General features: G+C 46.2%; 1 protein-coding gene and 1 long non-coding RNA gene across 7 annotated transcripts in view; one reads left to right on the top strand and one right to left on the bottom strand.

Annotated features, from left to right (window-relative positions):
• Positions 1-24,281, bottom strand: part of prdm16 (PR domain containing 16) — a 294,901-nt gene that overhangs the window by 11,000 nt on the left and 259,620 nt on the right. For 4 of the 6 annotated variants that reach the window (XM_035381354.1, XM_035381359.1, XM_035381357.1 and 1 more), the window contains 9 exons: positions 20,097-20,234; positions 14,188-14,290; positions 9,676-9,877; positions 9,339-9,486; positions 8,631-8,886; positions 6,515-8,027; positions 6,171-6,258; positions 3,613-3,782; positions 2,592-2,669 (listed from right to left, as the gene is read on the bottom strand). In XM_035381354.1, coding sequence (XP_035237245.1) covers positions 2,592-2,669; positions 3,613-3,782; positions 6,171-6,258; positions 6,515-8,027; positions 8,631-8,886; positions 9,339-9,486; positions 9,676-9,877; positions 14,188-14,290; positions 20,097-20,234 — 2,696 coding nt within the window. Of the gene's footprint in view, positions 1-2,591; positions 2,670-3,612; positions 3,783-6,170; positions 6,259-6,514; positions 8,028-8,630; positions 8,887-9,338; positions 9,487-9,675; positions 9,878-14,187; positions 14,291-15,881; positions 16,015-20,096; positions 20,235-24,281 lie in introns of those variants that run through there. The other 2 variants (XM_035381356.1, XM_035381360.1) reach the window with 2 other exon arrangements.
• On the top strand, positions 15,669-20,103 carry LOC118207613. The gene is made up of 3 exons (XR_004761423.1): positions 15,669-15,710; positions 15,900-16,114; positions 19,994-20,103. It is a non-coding gene; the product is annotated as an uncharacterized LOC118207613 (long non-coding RNA).

Raw genomic sequence — 24,281 nt, 5'->3', positions numbered from 1 at the left:
CTCAATGCTTGAATTCTATATTCCGTTAATTCTAATCACAATGCTTGAGTTCTAAATTCTCCTTCACTCTGTGAATTCTAATCCCTCTGGGTGCTTCAGGCCTAAGCTCTGTCCCCGTGTCTGAAGCCTCTTTGGCAGTCTGTAACCCTGGTGGGATGGCGTGCCTCTCTCACACCCATCAGTTGGCCCGCAGTGCCCAGCGTTCTGCCTGCCTCTCTGTGGAAGGTCCTGTTCCAGGGGAACAGCCAGAACGATCCCGAGGACATCAATTTTGTGTGCTGATAAATAAACAGTGTGGAAGCTGCTTCAGCTCCCCTGGACAGGAGCGCTTTGTTTGGGCCACCGGCGAGCCCTGACTCTGGGGTACACAGCAGTCCCTACCCCCCTCCTCCCCAAACCTCTCCCTCCCCCTACATGTTGGAAGGTTGGCTTTCAGCGCTAATTGCTTTGGGAAAATTGCTCGTCATCAAGTGCTGGAATCCAGATCCAGGCCCTTTTCATGTTCCACACCACTCACTCGCTCTTTTTTAGTTTTTCTTTTTTGGTACGCTTATTAATTTCCAGACTTGGCGCATCATGGTTCAGGGAGAATGGTAAAACTGCCAAGAAGACATTTTTTTTTAAAAAGCCTTTAATTCCCCCTACCCCCCTTTTCTTGTTTGTTTTTATTAGGTTGTCCAAAGGGACTTGAAATTACTTCATCATCTTGGCTTTTTTCTCAGAGCTGCACAGACTGCACGTGATGCGTTACGATCTGAATGGGGTCTTTCAGTGGTCAGGCCGGGTCCTCCAGTCTCTGTGCGGAGAAGCCGGCCGATAGCATCTGCAGCAGTCAAATGGCCTGTGACAGTGAACCGTGGAGGTTTCTAAAACGCGCCTCCCGCCCCCGCTCCCCGCTGCCTCTTGCCTTATTTGCCTGAAAGTGGCAGAGATAATGGCGTCTGCTATTTGTTAGGGTAGATCGTTCCTAAACGAGCTAATCAGCGGACTGTTGAGAATGAGCCGAGCGTGGAGCGGGCTCCAGGTCTCCCGAGGTCTCCCCGCGGTCGCTAGCTCGCAGTCGTAGCCGCGGGCGCGGAGAGCAGGGAGGAGCAGGCCCGGCCTGTTCAAATCTCTCCGTAAGTAACAATAAACTCAAATGCCCTCGCTCTCATTCTGCAGGGACAGTGAAACCCTGGGCTGGGTCATTTTCTCTGTGCGGTATGCATCCTCTTTCTTCTGCGTAGGAATGAAACAAGGCGACCGTACGGAAGGAAACAGGCCGCGTTTCACGGCGCTGTGGACGGAGCTCTTCTGGGTTTTAAACATGAGCTGAACGCTTTCTGGCTCGTGTCACGGCGGGGCTGTTATTCTTACAGTGACAGTTTGCGGTGAATATGCTTCAAATGTTCCACTTCACTCAAGAGGCAACACCGAGTGAGCTACACTACATAACTAAGGGCTGTCTTAGCCTCGCTCATAGGTTCTATGTTCAAAATTTAAGATGCGTCGGGATGCAAGATTCGAGGGAGAACATCTACTAAATTTAACACTGTGTCCAACAACTGAAGATACAGTTGGTGAGGTGAGGGGGCAAACCTTTGATAAATATGCTTTGAGCCTTGATGGCACTGTTCAAACAAGACAGACAGTCCAATACTTTGCACCGCAGCGTTTCACATCAAAGCTTGAAATGCTATGTGACTCCATTGAGTGGTCATGGCTTTATTTCACTCTGGCTGTACTGTGCACGCCACAGCAGCCGGGCCAAGCAGCGGTGTTTAAAGGTGGTTTGTTTAACTCGGTCGCTATCAAAGCCAAGACCTCTTCTGTCTCCCACTCAGCGCCATTCCTCAAGGAGACAGATCCCTGTGTTCAGAAGAACTGAGGTTTGCTTCAACTGTAACAGATCGCTTCCGGAAACAGGAGAGGGTGGCTCTCGGGGGGGGGGGGGGGGGGGGGGGGGGGGGGGGGGGGCGGGGGCAGATTTCAAAGTTGACAGGCCTGTCAAAGGGCTCTGACACTGCCCATCCCGGCGCACCAGTTGCGCCCTTCATTAGGTTGATGCCCCACATGAACTTCTACAGCCCCGCAAATCAAAGCCTTCCCCGGCAATTGCCCCTCGCCGATGGTGGAAATTGCAGCTGGTAGGGAGCCAAATCAATGATAATTAACCGGCTCTGTAAACAGAGCACGGAACTCTCCAGGGCGCTATTACCGCCCCAACATTGTCCAGAACTTGTTCTCCACCTCCCAAACATCTGGGCCCAAGGAATCAATCTTCCTTTTCTTACTCTGTCTCTCCCTCTGTCTTAGGCATGGGAGAGCTCAACTGCTCGCGTTCGGAAACGTGAATCAAATTTTTTGTATATAGAACAAAAAAAAAAAAACCCTTATTTATCTTTTTGTTATATGTTTGTGTGTGTCTGTCATGGAGGAAAGGCCAAGAAATGAGCAAAATAAGTTTCTGCTACCTTACAAATATACCAGTATTGCATGCGAGAATAAATCACCTGGTTCGCTGTCAGGCAGTCCCCCTGGTATTTCTGCATGCACTATTTGTGTTGGATGGAAGTGTGAACTCTACAAGGAAGGGGAAAAAGAAGTCTTACCTGTAGGGCTGCTCCCCTGTGTGTGTTCGTAAGTGCCTGGTAAGATTAGCTGACCTGGGAAAGATTTTCCCACAGTACCTACAGAGGTGAGGGGAAAAACCCATTACAACTTTTAATATAAAATGAACCAGAGGCATCAGCTAAATTAAAATCCACTTAACGTGCCCCAAAGTTGACATTTTCTGTGGCCGCTCGGTCGTTTAACGTTTCCTGTGCTCCTCTGTTGCTCGTGAAAAGAGGGAAGGTCTTTATGATCAGTGCTCCAGCACTTAATGTAAGTGGACAAACATAACCCAAAAAACTTCAGCTCCCACGGTTCATGGAAGGAGGTGGTCCTCATGACAAATGCAAGACTCGAGATCTTCGTCTCAATGTGATGTTTAATGAGAATCAATCAAGAATACTGAAGTAAATGGTTTTTATGATGATTAGGCCACCAATAAGTCATATCTTAGTACACTTCCTCCTAAAATAATAACACAAGTTGTATGTACAATGTTTTGCGTCAAAGAAAAACTTAACTAAGACACCTAGAGAAAACAAGGAATGTTTGAGAAAATGATTTTTTGTTGGACATGCTCAACAGATTAATTCACCCCTGACAGATCAAACCAAACACTTTCCATGGAATTCATCTTCATTAAAACATTTATATTATTCATAATAAAGGGTCTATATAAATCTTAAAGTGCTTTACAGGGAGCCGAATCACCTCACAACCACCAGTCTGAGTGGCAGCCATTTTGTGTCACAAACCTCACCATACATGAGCTGAGGCGGAGAAGGAGGGATTAATAGTTTCACCGAGAGATGAATGGATGGCCAAACTGAGTGAGCAAGATTAAATACATAGGATTTTTTCTTTTTGCAACAGGGGCAATGGGCTTTTAGATATACATTGTACATTTTATAAAAATTAATATTGAATTATCAGTGAGAACTGGAGGGATGGCAGCAGCAGTCAAGGCTTTTGGTTGCCATGGAGAGGGGGGGGGGGCATGGTCCAGGGTGTGGCACGTACCTGCAGGTGTAGCGCTCCTTCCCTTTGCGGAGGATGGCGTCGGAGAGCGAGGGGGGCGGCGAGCGGAAGTTGAAGAGGTGATGCGAGGAGTGCTGCAGGGAGCCGGGCGCGTCCAGCTTCAGGGAGCTGAAGCTCTCCAGCTTCTCCGTCATGTTCTCGATGGCGGACATCTGGGGCGAGAGGAGAGGCACCGGTGAGCGCTGCTCGGCGCGGAGCGGGACGGCGGGGGCACGGCCCCCGCGTTTCGGCAGAGGTGCAGGCGAGGACTGCAGTGTGTGTAGTGCGCTGACTCAGGGGGTGAGGGTGCAGAAAGCACATAGTTTACAGACTCAGAGCCTAGAAAGTGTGGCATGCTAACTTGGTGGGCTGCAGTGGGTAGATGAGCAAAGCTAAATGCACAGTGTTAATCCAACTCTAACGACTGTTAATCCACCTCTAACAGAGTACGTATGAGTGCAACAGGGCCCATACGTACAGTGTAAGAGTTGATTTAACTCTGAGCATTTCGGGGGCGGCAGGCCGTGGAGACCACGCAGGCCGTCCGGCACGGTGAGAGAGTCAGCCAGTGTTCCCGGGGAGGTCCGGCGCTGCATCATTACAGAGCCGAGCCGGAAGGCGGGGGGGAAGCCGTATATCAGAAGGTCGGCTCTCGATTGTGCTGTTTGGAGTCACCTCCCTGACCTATCGCACGTTTACAGGCACTTGAGCGTCCCCCAGGGACACGCCGGCCCGGGACTTTGTTCCCAAACACGTCTCCGGGAGAAGCCACCGCAGCCGCGCTGAATGAGCCATTCAGTCCCACACAGTGACGGTACACTACGGTTTAAGATACCCCTCGCTGATACCACTTCCCCTGTGAGGACGGAGAACAAAGCCGTCGCTATGCTGCCCGTTGCCAAAAAACACTTCACATCCTTCCGTGTTTGGAATACGCAGCGACACAGAGACTGACACACTGTCTCAATTTATTTAATCACCGAGCCTGCAAATTTGCCAAATCTGCAAACCAGCCCCATGTAATATTCTCTTACTGTGATGGGCCCACTTCTAAGAAGGCTCTGAATGGCTATGAGGGAACTCTTTGCAGTGTTTTGCATAGAGTCTCAAACAAATCAAACACAGAGGTATGAGGTACTATTCTGGCGGTGGGAAACAACAGCCGGTGATGTACCGATGAACAGAAATGACTTCAGATTCACTGTGGGGCCCCCCAGGATCAGATCGTCCCAGTGACTGGTCACCTTTCAAAGCTCATACCTCTGAATCAGCATTAGGAGGGATTCAGCACAAAGGCCTGCCCAGCTGGGAAAAAGCCTAAGTTGTGTGCATCATCCTGACACTCTTTGAAATTGTTTGGGGGGGGGGGGGGGGGGGGGGGGTTGGGTGGGGGGGGGGGGGGGGTCGCAGAGACAATGGGGAGAGGTGAAGGAAAGGAGGGGGCGGGGGACAGACATCAGTGGTGCCCTCAGACAGCTGGGTTTGAATGCTCAGCTCTGTGACAGCAGAGAGACCTTTTTATACCAGCTGTCACTGTGCCACCCAGTCAAGGAGGGGGGAGGGGGGTATGTGTGTGTGAGCGGGGTAGGGGGTGAGGGGGGGGGGGGTAGTGTTGGAGGGTCACTCACTATTGATAGAGGTCCAGATTTTCAGGTCAGATAAAACGGTTCCAAACAAGGGCCCCTATTCTACTGGACACAAACACAGGATGTTCCTGATGGACACGCCGGCATTATCTAGCCAAGCCAGCGACGAAAATGAGAGGAAGCTCTTAGCTGTGCACTCCGCAGAAGCAGCGCAGCGTGAAACAATGCCACAACTAAGTTTAGCCTTACCGAGCGGCCTGTGGGATAGCTCGCCTCCATTCTAGAGATTATTATTATTATTCTTATTATTATTATCATTATTGATATTGCCAATTGATGGTGGGAATGGCTTTCCCATGGAAAAACAATGAGGCTGATCTTTAAAGCAGCAAATAATGTCTCAGGTCGTGGGCTCACGGGAGGCAATGACTTTCTTATTGTTTTGGCACATCTAATGTATGGAGCCCGTGTGGCTTAAAAAGAAAAAATATACATTCACTAAAAGAACGGACTTTTTGTCACCATTTTAGCACGTGCCCACTGAGGAGCGACCCGAGTTTATAACAGGGAAAGAATAATGGCCGAACGGGGCTCTTTCCCATAAAATGGACCTCTTTTATATTCAAGGAAAAACCATGTGCGCTATGGAAATTCAGTGTGACTATGGGCATTATGAGCCCATAAAGGAATGAGGCAATGGACACTAAAAAGTGCACACTGTTCCCCGGCTTGTCTGAAAGCTGAACCATGTGACCTTCCACACGAGGCACACTGCGTTTAGTGACGATAGAGTGAAGCTTCAGGAACCCAAAAATGAACAGGTACCACGCTGATTTGAGTCATGATGTAACTGTTGCTCAGCTGTACCCTTCTAGTCGCCTTGCAGCCGGACCCATGTACCCGTGTGCGATGACGCAAGCACACACGCAGGATGGTCGCAGGACGTGTGTAGCTTTTACAGGTGAGCTTCATTACCTGCGGGTGGAAGAGCAGGGGGGAGGGGCGCAGGTATTTCTCTTTCAGTGCCCCTACAGGATCAATCAGCTTCCTCTTCTCCACCCTGCTGGACAACAGGACAAAGGGTTACGTACGTAAGGTCAGAGGTCGTGCCATTCTCACAGGACCCAGCCCTGAGGGCATCTGTTCATAGAGTGGACTCAGTGCTCATCTACAATCAGCCTAAAACAAGCTTCCTTTGAGTTTTACCCCCCCCCCCCCCAACCCTGATACACACACAGACATGCACAGACACGCAGAAGAAAATGGCAGCTGAGGTGGTGAATGAGATGGGAGGCTTTACTGCTCTCGGGCTGAAATACCTGTAGATTGGATCCATGAAGAAGGGAGAGGGCTTGGCGTAATGGAGGGAGGGCTGCTGCTGGGGCGGGGCCGGCTGGGGGAGGGGCTGCTGGTGCTGGGGGAGGGGCTGGTGCAGGACGTGGGGGTGGGGGTGGTGGTGGTGCTGGGGGGGCAGGGCGGGGTGCTCGTCCTTGGGGAGCCCCTTTCCGCCGCCGTACACGTGGTTCCTCCGCTTCTCCGGGGTGCCCCCGTTGTGGCTGGCCCGGCTCCGGCTGCCGATGCTGAGGTCCAGAGGCTCCTCCCCCGACAGGAGGGGCGTGCTGGTGGGCGGGGCCAGCTTGCTGGCGGGCACCGGCAGCTTGGCCTCCTTGGGCTTGACGGTGAGGTCGAAGGGCGACTCGGCGCCGGGGACCCCCATCTTCTGCAGGGGCTCCCTGGGAGACTTGGGCTCCGCCTTGAAGAACATTCCGGGGTTCAGGGCGCGGTCTGTGAAGGGGTACAAGGAATGCGGGAAGTTGGGCAGGAACTGGAAGGGGAACATGGAATGGTAGGGCAGGGAGCCCATCTTCTTCTCCTGCAGGCCCATGAAGCCGGGGCCGAAGTACTTCTCGGCGATGGAGGCGATGGCCTTGATGGAGTCGGTGGCGGCGCCGGAGGGCGGCAGCGCCTGCTCGTCGGGCGGCGGGAAGAAGGAGTGGTGGGAGGCCAGCAGCGGCCGGTCGCAGGGCAGGTTGCCCGAGCTGGAGATGGACACCGAGCTGCTGCTCACGTCGTCCTGCTTGGGCTCCTGCGCCGCCTTCCGCCGGCCCTTGTCGCGGTCGCTCTCGGCGTCACTGTCCAGGTCCGACCCCGACACCGTCCCCGTGGTGGTGTCCAGGTCTGTCCCGCTGGTGGTGTTCACGTCCTCCAGGTCGCTCCCGTCCGACACGTCGCTCATTTTCACCTTGGACTTGCTGTTCGGGTAGGAGGCGTCCAGCTTGGACTCGGCCTTGTCGTCAAGCTGGTTGCCGTGGCCGCCGTTGCCGTTGTTGTTGAGAGAGGAGACCACGTGGAGGCCGCCGGGGTCCAGAGGGCCCCTGGGATGCTTCCCGTCCTGGCTGCTGTTGAGGGGACTCTTCAGGAGGGGGCTCGGGGGTAAGAGGGGGGGCCGGGGGTACAGCGACGGGGGGAAGATGCCGGGGAACCCGTGCGAGAGCGTGGGGAAGGCCGGCGGGGTCGGGGAGAAGGGCAGGCCCGCGTGCGGGCGCGAGGGGAAGTAATCGCTGAAGCCCAGGCCGACGTGGTTCAGGCCCTGGTGGGATTTGGACTTGCCCATGATGGGGCTGGAGGTCATGGGGATGCCCGGCGTGAACATGCCCCCGGGGGCGTAATGGTTCTTGCCCTCGCAGAAGCGCCGGTGCTTGTTGAGGGAGGAGGTAGTGCTGAACATCTGGCCGCAGTCCTTGCACTTGATCTGGGTGCGACAGTCTGCGTGCATTCGTTTGTGGCGGCAGAGGTTGGAGAACTGGGTGTAGGATTTGTGACACACCTCACCTGAGAGAACACACAGTCCCCGCGTTAATTCCACCTACGCACTGTCACCCTGCTCGTCACCAAAGCAAGCGCTGCATTCAACAGGTGATCAAAAAGATTAGTAAATCAAAGCATTATTCCAATTAATTTACTATCTTGTTAGGCAGCACCAGGGGATTAAGCTATTTTAAGCTATCAAACACAATTACTCATTCATTAGCAGATGAATTAATGATCAATTAAGACATCAGATTTACTATTACTCAGTGCAAACACATTGCATACATGGATACATCTACATGTGTATGCAGTACTGCATATACATGTATATGTACACACGAGTACACATAGAACATGTAAAGCAAAGCAAAGAATGAGAGGGGACAGGGCTTGGTTTTAGCATCCGTCAAACGGGAGCTGGACACAGACATCCATCTTAAGCAGGTCAGATCTGCATGTGCCGCTGAAGAGGAATTGGGCCCATCAGTGGAAGACAAGCAAGTGGGAGGGAAAACAACTCAGGAAGAAGAACGCAAAAAAAAAAAAAAACAGGAAATGGAAAAGAAAGAGAATTTTAAAAAAGGCAAAACAAATTGCTCTAGAATTTTCATTTAGGGCTCTGACCTATAAAATTAGAGCTGTCACTGGGTTGGGGTGGAGATAGACGGAAGGCCTTTGGACACTCGCTATTATATCTGAGGCTTAGACAAGGAGGCCGGCACTTACAGATGAAAGGTTTGACACTGCTGTGAATGTGCTTGTGCTGCTTGAGACCAGAGGAGGTGGCGAAGGTCTTGCCACATTCTGGGCAAGTGTGGGCGCGGGCCCCCACGTGCTGCGAGCGGATGTGACGCTGCAGGTTACTGGGGTCTGTGAAGACCTGGGGGGGGGGGGGGGGGGCACACAGACACACGCATTACATGACATCACAGCATCTCACCATTTACCCCTTTCAAGAGGTATTTTGGAACATTCTTACTCAGAGTTCTAGAACTCCATTGCTTTCAGTTAACAGTGGTGACTGTTACATCAGCACTAGAACGTTCAGTTGAGAACATTCTAATTACACATTTGTGATCTCACACTTGAAAGGGTTAACAGAAGTTTTTGACCGGAGTGGATTACAAGGAATTACGTTTTTACCTACAATCCATTTATACAGCTGGATACTTTACTGAAGCGATTCAGGTTAAACAGCTTGCTCAAGGGTACAACGGCAGCACCCCAAGCAGTGAAGTGAACCCACCCCCCCCTTACGAGCCCAAGTGCGGCTGGCTGGCAGTGTTAGCCATCGTTCATAAGGGAAGAGTTCCCAGAAATCTTTGGCCATACCTTGTCACAGTTTTCGCACTCGAACCGCTTGCCACTGTCATGTGACATCTGATGGCGAATGAGGTTGGACTTCCAGTTGAAGGCTTTGGGGCACTGGTCGCACTTGTACTCGCGCTCTTCCGTGTGGACGATCATGTGCTGGCCGAGACTAGGGAGAGCAGAGAGACCACCATGCAGGTGAGCCACCTACAGTATAGCTCTTCATTTCTGCATGCTCATTAATCATTAATTAACACAGTTAAGATTTTTTTATGGAAATAGCGTGCTCGCTAGCTAGCAGCAGACCTGCCCCCCGGACAGTGAGACACAGACGAGGCTCAGGCAGGCCGGGACTGACCTGTACTCGTTGGGGAAGATCTTCTCGCAGTCCTTGCACTCGTGCACGGGCCCGTCGCTGTCCTCGCGCTCCTGCTTGAAGTCGTCGCCCAGCGCGTCGAACAGGCAGCCGGCGCTGCTGCAGGAGTACTTCTGGTGGCGCCGCAGGTCCGGCTTGGAGGGGAAGAGCTCGTCGCAGTCCTCGCAGCGGTACATGGGCTCGTCTGTGGCGCAGGGGACACAACCGCACGCGCGCGTCTTAGACCTCTCCACATAAGGCCTCGCCCAGAACAGCGTGCGCTGCCTGTGCTACAGCTCACTGACACACTGACTGCGCTACAGCGCACAGACACACTGCCTGTGCTACAGCTCACTGACACACTGACTGCGCTACAGCTCACTGACACACTGACTGTGCTACAGCTCACTGACACACTGACTGTGCTACAGTGCACAGACACACTGACTGTGCTACAGCTCACTGACACACTGACTGCAGAACAGCTCACTGACACACTGACTGTGCTACAGCTCACTGACACACTGACTGCGCTACAGCTCACTGACACACTGACTGTGCTACAGCTCACTGACACACTGACTGCAGAACAGCTCACTGACACACTGACTGTGCTACAGCGCACTGACACACTGCGTACTGTGTGCCACTTTTGTACGTCGCTTTGGATAAAAGCGTCTGCTAAATAAATGTGTAATGTAATGTACTGATCTGAATATGCGCTCATTTTGTGACACAATACGGAATAACAAAGCAAGTGGCATACTCGCCTTCAGTCACAGTTAAGATGAATAATAACAAAAGAGCTTTGGCACAAGAAACTGTTTTTTTTTTTTTCAAAAAGGTGCTGAACTTATAAAGCAATAGAAAGGCAGTCAGACAAACATGTGAGTGATGTTTACAGAAAGAAAAGAAAAGTGCTTTTGACAGGCTTTGTCAGGGGTATTTATTTTTAAAAAGACAAAATGTGCTGCAGTAGAGAGGTTGAAGATAACTAGCTAGTCCGCTACTGACCAGTAACGGGGGAGTGTCTTTAACTTTCAAAGGCAGACATGATCACGATGTCAATGTGATCACAATATGAGTGTGCAGCTGGAGTTTTAAAAATCATTTTTGAATGCTCTCAAATTTAAGTTAATCGGGCACAGAGGAGCCAAAATGCTCTCGCCATAAGCACAGTAATACTATGAGCTGTTTTCCAGACATTTTTGATAAAGATGCTGAATGTTTTCACATAAACTGTGGGACAAGAAGCAAATGAATGCCTATTCAATAAACCACTAAATACCTCTCCTGAGAGCAGGTTTATTGCATAATTAAAAGAATCAATTAATAAATGCACCTCTCCATCTCATCACATATCCAATTAAGAGCATGTTGCAAACATTTCAAACAACAATTTCCACTTAGCGTCCACGTAAAACAATAAAATCAATTAACAGTGAAATGTGGCCGTAGCTTTCTCCTTAATTAGCTCCGTGGTAATTAGGCCAAGTTCCACCAATGGCTCCCGTTAGTTAGTTAACCGTGTAAATTAAGTGTTTTTTTCCCCCTCCCCATTCTGTTGTCGATTGACAACCTTAAAAACCACATGATGCATTTTCACAGCAGAGGTGAAACGATTTTAACGCTCAACAGCTCATAGGGAGTTGCACATTTTACAACAAAAAAACACCCTGTGGTGGTGGGGGGAGGGGGTACTGCATAGGCAATCGGCCAATCCCCTGGACGGCTGACCCTCAAAAGCACACCTCCCCTGCTGAGGCTGGGTGACCCTACACCCATGCACCTCTCTGCCTCACCCAGGTGGGCAGTCACCGTGGGAAACTGCTTCACTGGCCCAAAAAAGGAACCATAAAACCCCCTGGTGAAGTCTACCATGCGCTGTGTGCTCGCTCCATTCCACCTTTTAAACGTGTACAAATTGGTAATGTTCCGTTCAAAACTCAAAACTTCTCAGGCCGGAGGTATTTTTACGACTTCAAATCCCACACTTTTGAGGTGAGGAATAAATGTTTCCATTTATGAAATGTTCTGTAACAGCCATTGGGGCTTTATTACAGGTTAAGCGTTTCTATTTAAAGTGAAATTTGTGTAGAGAGGAAGCCACAGCCGTGTGACGCGGGGGGACTTCTGCTCTTGATCGAGCAGCTAAAAAGCCAGTGGGTGGTAGGCCTGGGCCACAAATCACACAAAGCTACACATAATCACACAAAACTACACAAAAGCACACCAAAACTACGCAAAAGCACACCAAAACTACACAAAAGCACACCAAAACTACGCAAAAGCACACCAAAACTACACAAAAGCACACCAAAACTACACAAAATCACACAAAACGCCCCCTTTAGTTTGAACACTGTCTCCATATAACAGGACAAACAACGATTTTGGAAAGACGTTGGTGACTTTTGCCTCTGGTAGACTGTTTAAAAAGAAACATATTGGTGGAGGGCTGGGGGGGGGGAGCGAGGGGGTTTTTAAATAATTGTGCGGTGTTATCTCTCTGTCCCATCGGTAACACTCGGGACAAAGGAGGAATGCTTCGGGAAAAAACAAATGGGAGACTAATAGCTCTTTCAGAGAAGTAAAGGGAACACAATTATGTGCCGTTTAGTGACTAATCTTTGAGCATGGGTGAGGTCTCAGGAGAGTCCTCCATCCCTGCTCCAAATTCCAACTACGATAAGTGATATGGAGGAGGAGGGGCTGTGACTCTCTCTCTCTCGCTCTCTCTCTCTCACTCTCTCTCCCACACACACACACTCTCTCTTCTGTTTTTTTGGCTTTGAGATCTGAAGATACCTATCTCTTTCTCAGCAAAACATTTTTATGTGCGCGCAAAGAAAATGTCTACGGCTCAGGAAAAAAGCCCTGTGCCGTCTGGACCCTTTTTTATCGCCCGTGACAAGCGAAACGCAATCGTGCTCTTTTTCTTTCCCCAAAAATCAAGAGACGGACAACAACACCGTGTACCTGACAACCTCACTTTACTGAAAACGGGCCAGTTTGAGGGAGAGTTGGGGACTCCGCTTCCCTCCCCCATTAACAGGGCCAACGTCTTAGCCTGGTTATAGCAGCCTAACAGAACGAAGGACAGGCTTTTCACTCCACATTACATGTCTGAAAAATAATGGGAGGAGGTGCCCAGCCGACCTTTTGATGAGCAGTGTCCATTTAAATAGATGTCCAGGAGCAGAGGGCTCCAGCACACAGTGCAGGAGGGGGGGGGCCCTAACCCGTGAAAGTGGTCACCAACGGCCACCACCATGTACCTGCCCCGAACCGTTCCTGCACAGATGTGCGCGAAAGTAACGGGCTAATCTGGGGGCCCTCAATTGCGTGGAGGGAAATCGTGCCTTTGTTGGATCTTATCGAACACGTACACGCAAAGGTCACAGAATGAGACCACAGTGGCCACATCCCCTCGCCCTTTCTGCATGGCGCTGAATACAAGACCTCCCTTTGGATTAAGAATTTTACTTTTTTTTCTTGATTTCAGCAGGATTGTCAATGCAGCACTGTATCAAAACAATTTATATATATAAAATTTGAATTAATAAATAAATAAAACAATATATATATATATATGTAGCTGTTATACAGCCTATATATATATATATATATATATATATATATATATAATTGTTATTTTATAATTTTTTTATTGTCATTTGTTATTTAAACCACCAACTTAAATAATGAGTGATTAGGATACCTGTTTTATAATACATTAGGTATAAAAATACTACTACTACTACTACCAATAATAATAATAATAATAATAATAATAATAATAATAATTATACTTGTTAAATGTTTCTTGAAATTTCACTAATGGGCAAGAGAAAAGACAATACACAAACGTAGGCTATGTCGCAAAGCGATTTTCACTTTCATGTTCGTTAAAAATATCCGATAAAATAGAGGCCATAGCTTCAAAAGAAGCATTGTGTTCAGCTTTCGGTCAATATGTTCAGTAGATTTGTTTACACGGAGTTAACATTTGCCTGACAAATGAATTTAAACAGCATTACATTCATCCCGGTCTCAGAATTCCATTAGATGTGTTTAGAACAAACAAGAAAAATGCGTTTAAGAAAGTTGCGCACACACATAGGCCTATATTTTTTATTTATTGCGTAACAATAGTGAAGTCGATTTAATTTCGATATTAACAAAAACAATTCAAATGCTTTTCAATTAATCAATAACAAAAATGAGTATTTTCAATTCTTAATGCAAATAAAACCGTTAATTACACATAACACCGCCGTGAGGACCCAGTTAAAATGGCAAAATCGTATCTAATCGTAATATTTTATCATTTGTAACGGTTTTCACAACCAATGAGAATAACGTATTTTGGTGATGAGTTTGTGCACTTATGGGGGGAGTGCGTCCGCGGTGACTCCACTAATGATGTTGCGACGGGCTGCCTAAAAAGAGCCGCTTGATGAAGTTGGCTTGAGTTTGTTTAAAATGTCCGCTAATGATGCGCATTAATCTTACCTTCTAGGTGAGGCGCCATGGTTCCCTCGGGAAAAACTCCGTCCTTCATATAAACCAGAAGCTCCTCCCCCACTTCAATATCCCTAATAGCTTTATAATAAATCTGCAATAAACAAAAAATAAAAAAATGGGAGAGAAGCAAGAGGTAAGGGTTAGCAAACACGAACCAGGTTCTTGATCAACCAGTGATTGCGTAAGTGATTTTGTGCACTGTAACATCCAATATTAAACTTTACAGGACTTTGGGAGATACTATGAAATAAAAAAGTTTTATTAGGCCTATTATTATTATTATTATTATTATTATTATTATTATTATTATTATTATTATTATATTGTTTTAACTAATATTCCCCTGCATTATTTGTACTTATATTATTTTGATATTAAACCACTCATTTAAATGACATCATTTGGAGCCAAATAATTTCAAATTATTTGAATAATAATACATTTGAATTTTTATTAAATATTTACAATATTACAATAAAAATCAACGAAATGATCCGGTGCATTATGCAGCTTCTGTTTGCTAAACACATTTAGAACAAACAGAACTAGAAATGAATAATTGCAATTTATTTCAGGAAACTTACCGCGGTTATATATTTATATTCGGCTTAATATTGAGAATATTACACGGTTAAGGGATTGAACAATCGGGTTTTCTAAATGTAAATCGGGCTTTTCGTTGCAATCGATTTCCCTTCTATCAAACAATATCTATGACTCATTTCGTGATGTATGCTATATACATTTAAATATGGTATATATTTTTATTTGCTTGTATTTAATCATTATAATATTAATAACAAGCCAAAATGGTACAAATCCAAATCTTGTTAAGCTATTGTAATAATTTTCTGTTTTTGAAATATTTCGTTGAACATTTGCATAGGCTATAACAACAAATACAAAATTCTGCCATGTTTAACTTGTCAGTCGGTTTATGAAAGAAAACTTTCAAATCCAAAATGTTTTAATTGCAAGCAGCAAGAAAGAAAAAAACAGCGTAAAAATATGCTAACGTACAATCAACATTTGTGCACATAATTCAACACCACGTTTATCTATATGTATGTATGAAAAAATACCGCCATCATAACTGCCGGGAGTTTAGAATATTATTCATAAACGTCGATTAAACAATTTACCTGTCGTTTGGATTATTTAAAGGTTCAATTTGAATGGTGTTATTTCATTACAAATGTGGTGAAAGCAAGCTAAAATTCAAGTAACTTACAAATACAATCCGTAAAGTTCGTAGACGGAATGCGCAAGATAATATAATAAAAAGGAAATACTTTCGAACAACCCTCCAGAGCACAATTCTTAATATTATTTGCGCCCTCCGGGGGGCGCTCGGCACCAAGTTACAGCCGTCCAATAATTCACACATGGAACTCGCCGATAGAAAAAAGGAAACACATACACGGCAAGAATTATAAAACTAGAATAACTTCATTTGAGACTTTATATCGGCCTTATATCGTGACAGCGCGGCAGATGTCATTCTTACAAGGGTAGGCCAACACTGTATAAATTACCGATCCTTTTGTCAAAGAGTACGGAAACGATGTGCACCCTTTTATTATTATTATTATTATTATTATAATTATTATTATTGTTATTATTATTATTATTATTAGGCTACATTAAAATGCAATTACATATGTAATTATGTTTTGTCTGACCTTTTTGTTTTCCGTAAGGTGGCGAAGTTGGGAAAGTTGAGCAGCTTCCAGTTGGAATAGCAGTTCTGTCCCCGTGGAGTTCACAACACAACCCATAGTATCATTACAGGAGAAACCTGGCGAGGCAGGCCCCGCACTAGAGCTGCGCCAAGACAGAGAAAGGCAGACGCGAAGTGTCCTCGCTCGAGCCTAACGCTCAACTCTCTAGTCTGTCTGAGAGCGTCTTTGATGAGGTGAGCTCTCTTCTCATTAGTGATTCCCTATTGCCCCTCAGAGCTCGGAGAGTTAACCGCCAGCCACTCCTCCCTCTTATCGAAAACCAGAGGATTGACTGATCTGCCGCACAGACCCCTCCCCGCACCGTCTATCCGCTCTGACCACTAGATTAATCTATTATTGATGAAAACTATATATCGCATAATAAAACACTTGTTTTAAAAATACATGGCCGATCAAAACGCAAAACCACCCACGCCATTTTTTACCGGCTTTCTGGGCTTTGGAATGTTGCTGACCGATGTGTTTTCGTTGATATTTTGAAGCATACGTCTCTACACCTGTTTTTACTTGTTGTATCTCAATAGATGCTTTTCGCAGTTAATGAAAATCGACACATTTTTAATGGTTAAGATGTAAGCAATTATACAAAACATTTGGATACCCGCAAAATGTGGTTACAGTTTATTTTGGTATTTAAAATACAGCCTGGTAACTTCAGTAAACAATTCATTTTATACAAATAATTATAATAAAAATGGGCATGCACACAAACTGTATATTGTGCATTTTATTTCAGATTTTTAACGATACTGTGATTTACTCCTGGGGCAGTTATTTATAATTCAATCAGCCAATTTATATTTTCTATGTGTGAAAACAATTTGAGATCCAGTAACATTTATTTTGAAGACAATTGCTTGATATCAGTTATTTTCCTTTAATCATTCATGTATACAGGTATACATACACATTATTAGTTATTCTTTAATACTTTTAAAAATGTACCAGTGATAATTTTGCGAGGACCAAATGAGTGTGGTTTATTTGTGTAGCAGCACCTAAAACATTATTTAATTAAATTCATCAGGACGTTTTTTTTCCTTTGTAGCCTTTCTTTTTTCACTGCTGTCATTTTCAGTAATCAGAAACATATGTCTTGTCTGCTCTAATTATGAGGATGCACTTGTATTTCTGAAAAGGAAGGATGCTTTGACAAATTTGATTTGGTTTTTCCAGTTCAATTTAAAATAGATAAGACACAAGCAGTCCTGGTTGAAATACGCTCCAATTTTCATAGATAAATCTAATAAAAACCATAGGCAAAATAACAAATAACAACATAACAAATTCATAAAACCGAAGGAATAAAAGGATTTCCCCGACACAAAATACCTCCAATAATTCACATTTTAAATATTTCTGCTGGTCTTCATTTCAACAGCTCACAGGTACAAACTCTGGATTTTATCAGTCATTTAAGACTTCATATTGAGCAGGAAACGAAACTCAAACCCAAAAAAAAAAAAAAAAAAAACCTCTCAACTAAACTTACGTGTCCTGATTGTTGAAGTGTCAACACAGTGACTCGCTCGGAGAAGGATAAATGGCTCATAACTAATTTAACTTTCTTTCTGGGCTGTCTATATTATTGTGGCGAGTTGTTCCTACAGTAAATCTTTAGGGTTTTGACAGAACTCAAAGAAACATCTTGACCTCCTGACAGCGCTTTCAAGTGTCCGGGGCCGACGTGCCATCCATCACTGCCAGGACACAACATAATCCGCCCACTGTCCCCATGCCCCAGGCCCGGGGGCCGACGGACACCGCTTCCACACACTGGCCCTATTTATCCGAGCGTGTGTGTGATAAAACAGAGGGGAGATCAAACGAGAGCCCGGCTGTCCACCCGTGACACTGCGGACAATGCCACTGTGACGGGGACAGGGGACCGGGGACCGGGGGTGGGGTGGGGGGGTGCAGCGTTCACCTTGTCTCTGCTACAAACTATTATTTACTCTCTTCCCCTAAAACAGAATGCACCATTATTACATCTGAGCCGATATCCGCGCAGCTGTAAGAGGAAACGGTCTGTTTAAAAAAAAAACAAAAAAACTCCCCCTGTGATCTTGCGTTTGCATGTGAATGCTAGCGCGTTTCGATTCTGCCGCTTCTTTTTTATGATCAAAACGCAGCTGAAGATTACTGACCGGTTGAATTTGTGCTGTGTTCTGCACATGGTGTTATGAACCAAGGATTTGGCATGTTTTGACTTCTAATCGCTCCAAAACAGAAAACAGAAGACACTCACACGCATGCACACACGCACGCTTGCACACTACATACTATTTTTTAACTTACCCATAAGGATTTCTACAAAACACATAGAGGTGGGCTCCCTTAATTTAAACTGTACTCCAAAATGCAAATACTCAGGATCGCCGCTAATTACAGAGAGACACATACTGCAGCACAATTAAATGCGGCTTAACTCTGAGCAGTGTCTGTGTGATGCGTGGGTCTGTGTGTGTGAACAGGAGGAGTTGGCAGGAACACACAGCGTACTTCTGTTGTTATGAAAAACAGCTTAAGTGCATCTTGAAACATGAAGGCCGCAGGATCAGGGACTAATTTGGTTTCTGAACGGAGGTCCTCGTTGAGCACACCCTGAACACACCCTCCACCCCAGCACCTTTGTTGTTCAGTGTGCAGCCTCCTTCTCCCCTAATGGGCTGTTTACACACATATCTGCCATTTCTTTAAACGGACGGTTATCTAAAGCGACATCAGCAATCTTTCCTTTCGGCCCTTTCAGATAGCCGCTGTGCCTGCTGAAAAAATATTCATCAGCTTGCGATAAATCCAAAGTGGGATGTGCCAGATATGAAAGACTCGAAACTTATTTTACTCATTCAAATAAGTGCAGTTCAGCAACTTATGTTTTCTACATTTTCCATTATTTACAAAATTGTTGTTCAAAGACACATTTGATTTGGAGACTAAAAATTCTATTCAGTTGCATTAAAATATTGTATTGCTAGTAAATTATGCATACTTTAACATGTATCCCCTTAGTAAGCCATTACATTATTGATGACAAAGTAAATGAGCAAATAAATTATTTTGTATTAAGAGGTTCCACTTGTGCATACTTCCACACACTCACACGTGAGCAAGGCGTGCATGCAACAACAGCAAAGTACAAAGTTTAATAAATTATGTATTTTAAATTGTGAAGTGTTTGTAAATAAATGATAAGGTCCTACCCATAAAACCCGCAGACCAAATAAAATACCAAAGAAAGCACGGCGAGGGTAAATAAAATGCACAGTTCAGAAACAAACAAATAAACAAAGAAAAGAAGAAAAAAAAAAACGCATTCGTCCACTGGTCAGCAAGCTGGTCCAGCACCTATACTTAAAGCCATTCTGACAATGGCGCTCTTATTGGGCATGAATAGAAATGCTTAAAAAGGATTATTTTTGGTATTTGAGTTCAATTGGCGGTTGTCAGCCTTTGAGCGCATTCTTCTCCGCTTCTCTCCCTCCGTTTGCGGGGCTTACATCTCAAGTGTCTGATTCAGACATCAATAGTCTCACCAGCAGAAGCTGTCTCGAACAAAAAACTGACAGACAAGAACAAAGCCCGTGGACAGCCTTCCCCTTTGACACTATCTATTTACAGAGGAGCGGGGGAACCAGCGCCTGAATCACACAGACAACAGGCCCACTTGACAGAGATTGAAGACGCACTCTGGCTTTGTACTCTGTTTCGCGGCCCAAAAAACCTTTTCGAGTTTGATGGGGGTTGGATGGTCAGCTGCGACTGAGTCTAGGATGACAACCGAAGTTCGGCCCGCAGCTTGTTTATGACATCATAAAGGGTAGCTATCTAGCCGGCTCGCTTGGATTTCCTGTAACGTTTTTCAATGCCCGGAACACACAGCTTCCAGGGAAGAGCAGGGTGATTACAAAATTGAGGGAGTGACATTCTTATACCCTGTTTCTCTAGTGAATCACTTCCCTTGGGCCGACAATAGAAGCATCCTTTACTCATCGGCTCGGTAAACAGTGTCTGCACAGTGACTCAGAGAGGTACGCTTTGTCTTTGCACAGACAACAGGATGACCTGGTGATCTCAGCTCTGCAGATGCCCTCACGTCCTGCCGAGCCGCGCCAGGGCGTGGCCGTGCCCGTGCCACGCGTCAAAGGGGCTCACCTGTTCATCGCTCAGGTGACACACCGCCAGGTTCTGCTCCTCCAGGGACGGGGCAGTCCGCACGTATTTTACCCAGCATTCGGTGCCTTCCAGGCTGGAGTCTACGCAGAACTTCACATTGTCCATGTCACCCACAGCCTGCCAACAGAGAGAGAGAGAGAGAGAGAGAATGTGAGGGGATGCTCAGACACCGCACACGCACGCTGCAGTGACACGCCAGACTCGCTGGACGCACCCCACACACCAGGAGCAGGGAGAACTACGCCACGCTTAGTAAAGGCTCGTGCTGCCAGCATCAGAAGGACCAGTTTGTCCAAATCCCAGCAAAAGTCCAAGTGTGAGCACGTGTGAAAATAAACACGCTCTTAGAGCATGCCGGGGGGAGGTGTGGACAGGTTAGCCCCAGCTGTGAGGGACCCCTCACACACCTCAGCCTCCTCCACCCCCCCTCCTCACCCCCCCCCCCCCCCCCCCCCCCCACACACACACGTGCGCTGTCCTGACAGCCTGTCTGTCATGAGAGGCGACTGCATGCATGCACATGCGTATCTGTCCTGAGTGGGTGTGCGCGTGTGTGTGTGTGTGTGTGTGTGCGCATGTGTGTATTCGTCCCGAGTGCGCGTGTACGCTCGCACGGTGAGGGCCTCCAGCCCGCCACAGACGATCTGAACCCGTCACTCCTTGGAAGCCGCTGCAGAGGCGCGGGAAGGCCCCTAACTGCAGCCTCTGTGCTGCAGACTTTCTCTGGCGCGTATCGATCACCCCCCCGATACCCTGGAGCTGCCGCGAGCCTCGGCGAGAGGGGGTCTAGGGTTACCAACCGCTGACAGACGAGGGGAAAGAGGCGGAGAGGGCCTCACTGTGAGGCAGAAAAAAAAGAGCTAAGGACCGGACAAAGGCTCATTACCTACACTGTGTACAGCAAGGGCTCACTTTAACAACAGACACAGACACACCGCGTCTCAGGTGGGTTTCATACTGTTTAAATAGAACATTTCAACTGTATCAAAACTATTACAGTATTTACTTATTTACTTATAAGAGTCAAGTAAGGACCATATACAGTTTCCCCTGTACATCTTATCAGATCCAGTCGTCCTCAGGAACTGAAATAATTATAATGGAATTCTGCTTTTTTAAAGTATGAAAATGACATAACTTAAAATTGTTTTGTCACACAGGTATGGCCAAATAAATATCACATTTATAAATTTACAGTTAAAAATACAGAAATGGGTAAATTAGCTGCTGAAAAAGCAAAAACAAAACTATTCCCTTCAAGCATATTAAGATAATCTTTTTATAGTCTTCTTGTCCTTGTGATTGAATTAGTCAAAATATTAACAGTAAGTAGGTGAGGTATGTTTAAAAAAAATGTGAATTAAGCATGCTAAATGTTTTGGATTGTACTGCGGCAGTTTTGTCTATTCATAATTCAGATTAATTTGTTTTTACTCTGAAACAGGCTTCACACCTTTTTGGCAGTTGGAAGGGGGGGGGGGGGGGGGGGGTACAATTTGCATTTGGATGTAAAAAAAATTAAAATTAAAAAAAGGAAGAAAATTGTGAAATTCAAACTGTAGTGCATTTTATTGTAAGGCATTCTGTCAATGTCTATAATTTCACAGAAAGTATTTTAAATGTTCAGTTATTGTTTGTTGCTCATTTGCACAGATTCAGGGCTTTTTTTGTGTCCAGAGCTATTTTCAAATCTTTCCCACTCAGGACAGCCGAGAACTGAGCAAATATGCTATTCATTAAAATTAAAATAGAAACACCACCACTGGCACTACAGTACAATTAATGTACGCTTATTGCAAAATGCAAAATTCTACAGCGTAAACTGCCAGGAGTCCACTTCCTGAATCCTTCTAGTGCATGTTAACAGGGCTCCAATCAAAGCTCAGGGTGGAGTTATTTGGCTCGTAATTAAAGCTGAAAACTTACAGCCAGAGTTTTTAAAGGAGCCTAATTTCTCATCCCGCTGAAGCTGATAGCGGTAGCAGACCCTAGCGGGTCACGACTACGGAGGCGGGGAGGCCGGGAGGCGGGGCTCTCTCTAATTACAGGTCATAATGAGACTGTCCAGCGGCGACCTCTGACACCCTTCTCCTCCTTCTCACGAGGAAGCTCAAGTGCCAGAGGAACGGGGCGGACAACTTTCTCAAAGCGGAGGGAGCGAGAAGCGAACGCGCCCCAAACGCGTCGAGTCGGACGTTCAAGACCCCTCAGAAAGGATCAGGAATAGTTTCATGCAGCAGCGGCCGCGCCGTTCAACCAGACTTTAATAAAGACGGCGTTATATTTTTGGGCGCGTTCACCCTACCCTTAAACGGCAATGAAGGCTTTGTGTTTTACAAGCGCAGGGCTTTTTTTCTCTCTCTCTCTCTGCGTAGAACCTGAGGTGTACTGTTAGGTGCGAACAGAGCAATATTTAGAGAGTGACTGTGGAAACGGAGGGTGAGCGGACGTGTGGGGGTGGAGGGGGGGATTTGGGGGGGGGGGGGGGGGGGAACCCGCTCTCCTCTGTGACTCTCACACTCCCAGCCTGACACGCGATAGCTCACACTGCCCCCCTCTGCCGTCTCAACCAGTTTGCGGCTAAACTGTTATGTCGGTTAGCGCTCACGCCGCTTGCTTCCAAGCAACTGCCCGTTTCTGCGCGGTATAAAGAGAAAGAAACACTTCTCACCCACTCAGCAGCGCCAAATTCTAACAGCCCTGAAAGTGCAAACTTTTTTTTGGGTTCACTTTTTCAGTAAGACATTCATACTGCAGACCACATGCATTTACCATTCACTTTAACAACAAATAGACAAAGCCAATTTTATTTAACCTTGAGTTAATCACTTGATTCTTAATAGAAAAAAGGCTAGTGGCTATACAGCAATATGAGAAAATATTGCATACTGCATGGACATATATATATATATATATATATATATATACACATGTATATATGGGCGGCAGTGTAGTATAATGGGTAAGGAACTGGTCTTGTAACCTAAAGGTCACAGGTTGTACCATTAAGCAAGGTACATAACCTGCATTGCTTCTGTGTATATCCAGCTGTATTAATGGATGCAGTGCAAATGCTATGTAGAATGCTGTGTAAGTTGCTCTGGAAAAGAGCGTCTGCTAAATATGTAATGTGTGTGTGTGTGTATGTGTGTGTGTATATATATATATATATATATATATATATATATATATATATATATATATGGTGGATTCAGCAAATGTGGGACATCAGCAGAAGTGGGACACTTAAACTTTGAATTATTCTGCTATGTACGAATCAACAGCCAATAAAAAAAAAAACATTCTTGAATTGTTGCTACAATAGTTACTGTCATTCAACAATCATTTTTTTGGGCTGACGTCTTTAAACATCACTGGTGCGAGTAAAAAAAAGTTTTCGACAGTCTCCTACTGAATCTACCAAAAAGTGTCCCACATTTGCTGAATCCACCCTACATAACACCATTTCTAACTATAGACATGCATCCACTGATTACAGGTAAAACCTGTGTGTTTATGCGCAGTACTGTGAGTTATTGGAGCCAGAGCTACCGCTGCTGCAGAAGTTTGTGCGTTAAACGGTCTGAAGTGATGCAGACCAGGCCTTAGCCTCACGTGCGGAAACAGTCACTGAAAACTAACCAGGCACGGAGCAGAATTATCCTTCTTGCCTTTTTTTTTGCACAGGTTAAAGTCAGAGAGTGCTTGTCTGTGGCCTTCTGGGACTGAAAATACAGGTATTGAACATGTTTTATTAACAGATGGGAAACAGCTTAGTTTGAGCCAGGGGATGGGGACAGGGGGGACGGGGGGACGGGGGGGGGATGGAGGGAGAAGGGGGTCAGGGGTGCTCCTGACTTGCCTAACACACAAGCGCACCTTGAAAGGTAGCTGCTCTGGGTCTAATGAGCCACAGGCCTGCTAACACTCCATCTCCAGGTGTAGCTGTGATTTATAGCACCATAAATGAAGTGTAACAGCAAAAAAAGAAGAAAAAAAGCAGCACTATTGTTTATTTATTTACCCTTTATTCTTCTGACGTCACTCAAACACCTTTGCACATGTGAGAGCAATCATAAAAGACAGAGTGCCAAGGTGCCCTGTCTCCCCACCCCCTGGCAGCTTACACACAACAGTGTCCCATTTTACCCGCTTTCCTTCTCC

The sequence above is a fragment of the Anguilla anguilla genome, chromosome 11 (genome assembly GCF_013347855.1).
Source record: "Anguilla anguilla isolate fAngAng1 chromosome 11, fAngAng1.pri, whole genome shotgun sequence".
Classification (NCBI taxonomy): Eukaryota; Metazoa; Chordata; class Actinopteri; order Anguilliformes; family Anguillidae; genus Anguilla; species Anguilla anguilla.
Note: the sequence above shows the minus strand (reverse complement) of the source record. Positions and strands in the feature narration are given on the sequence as shown.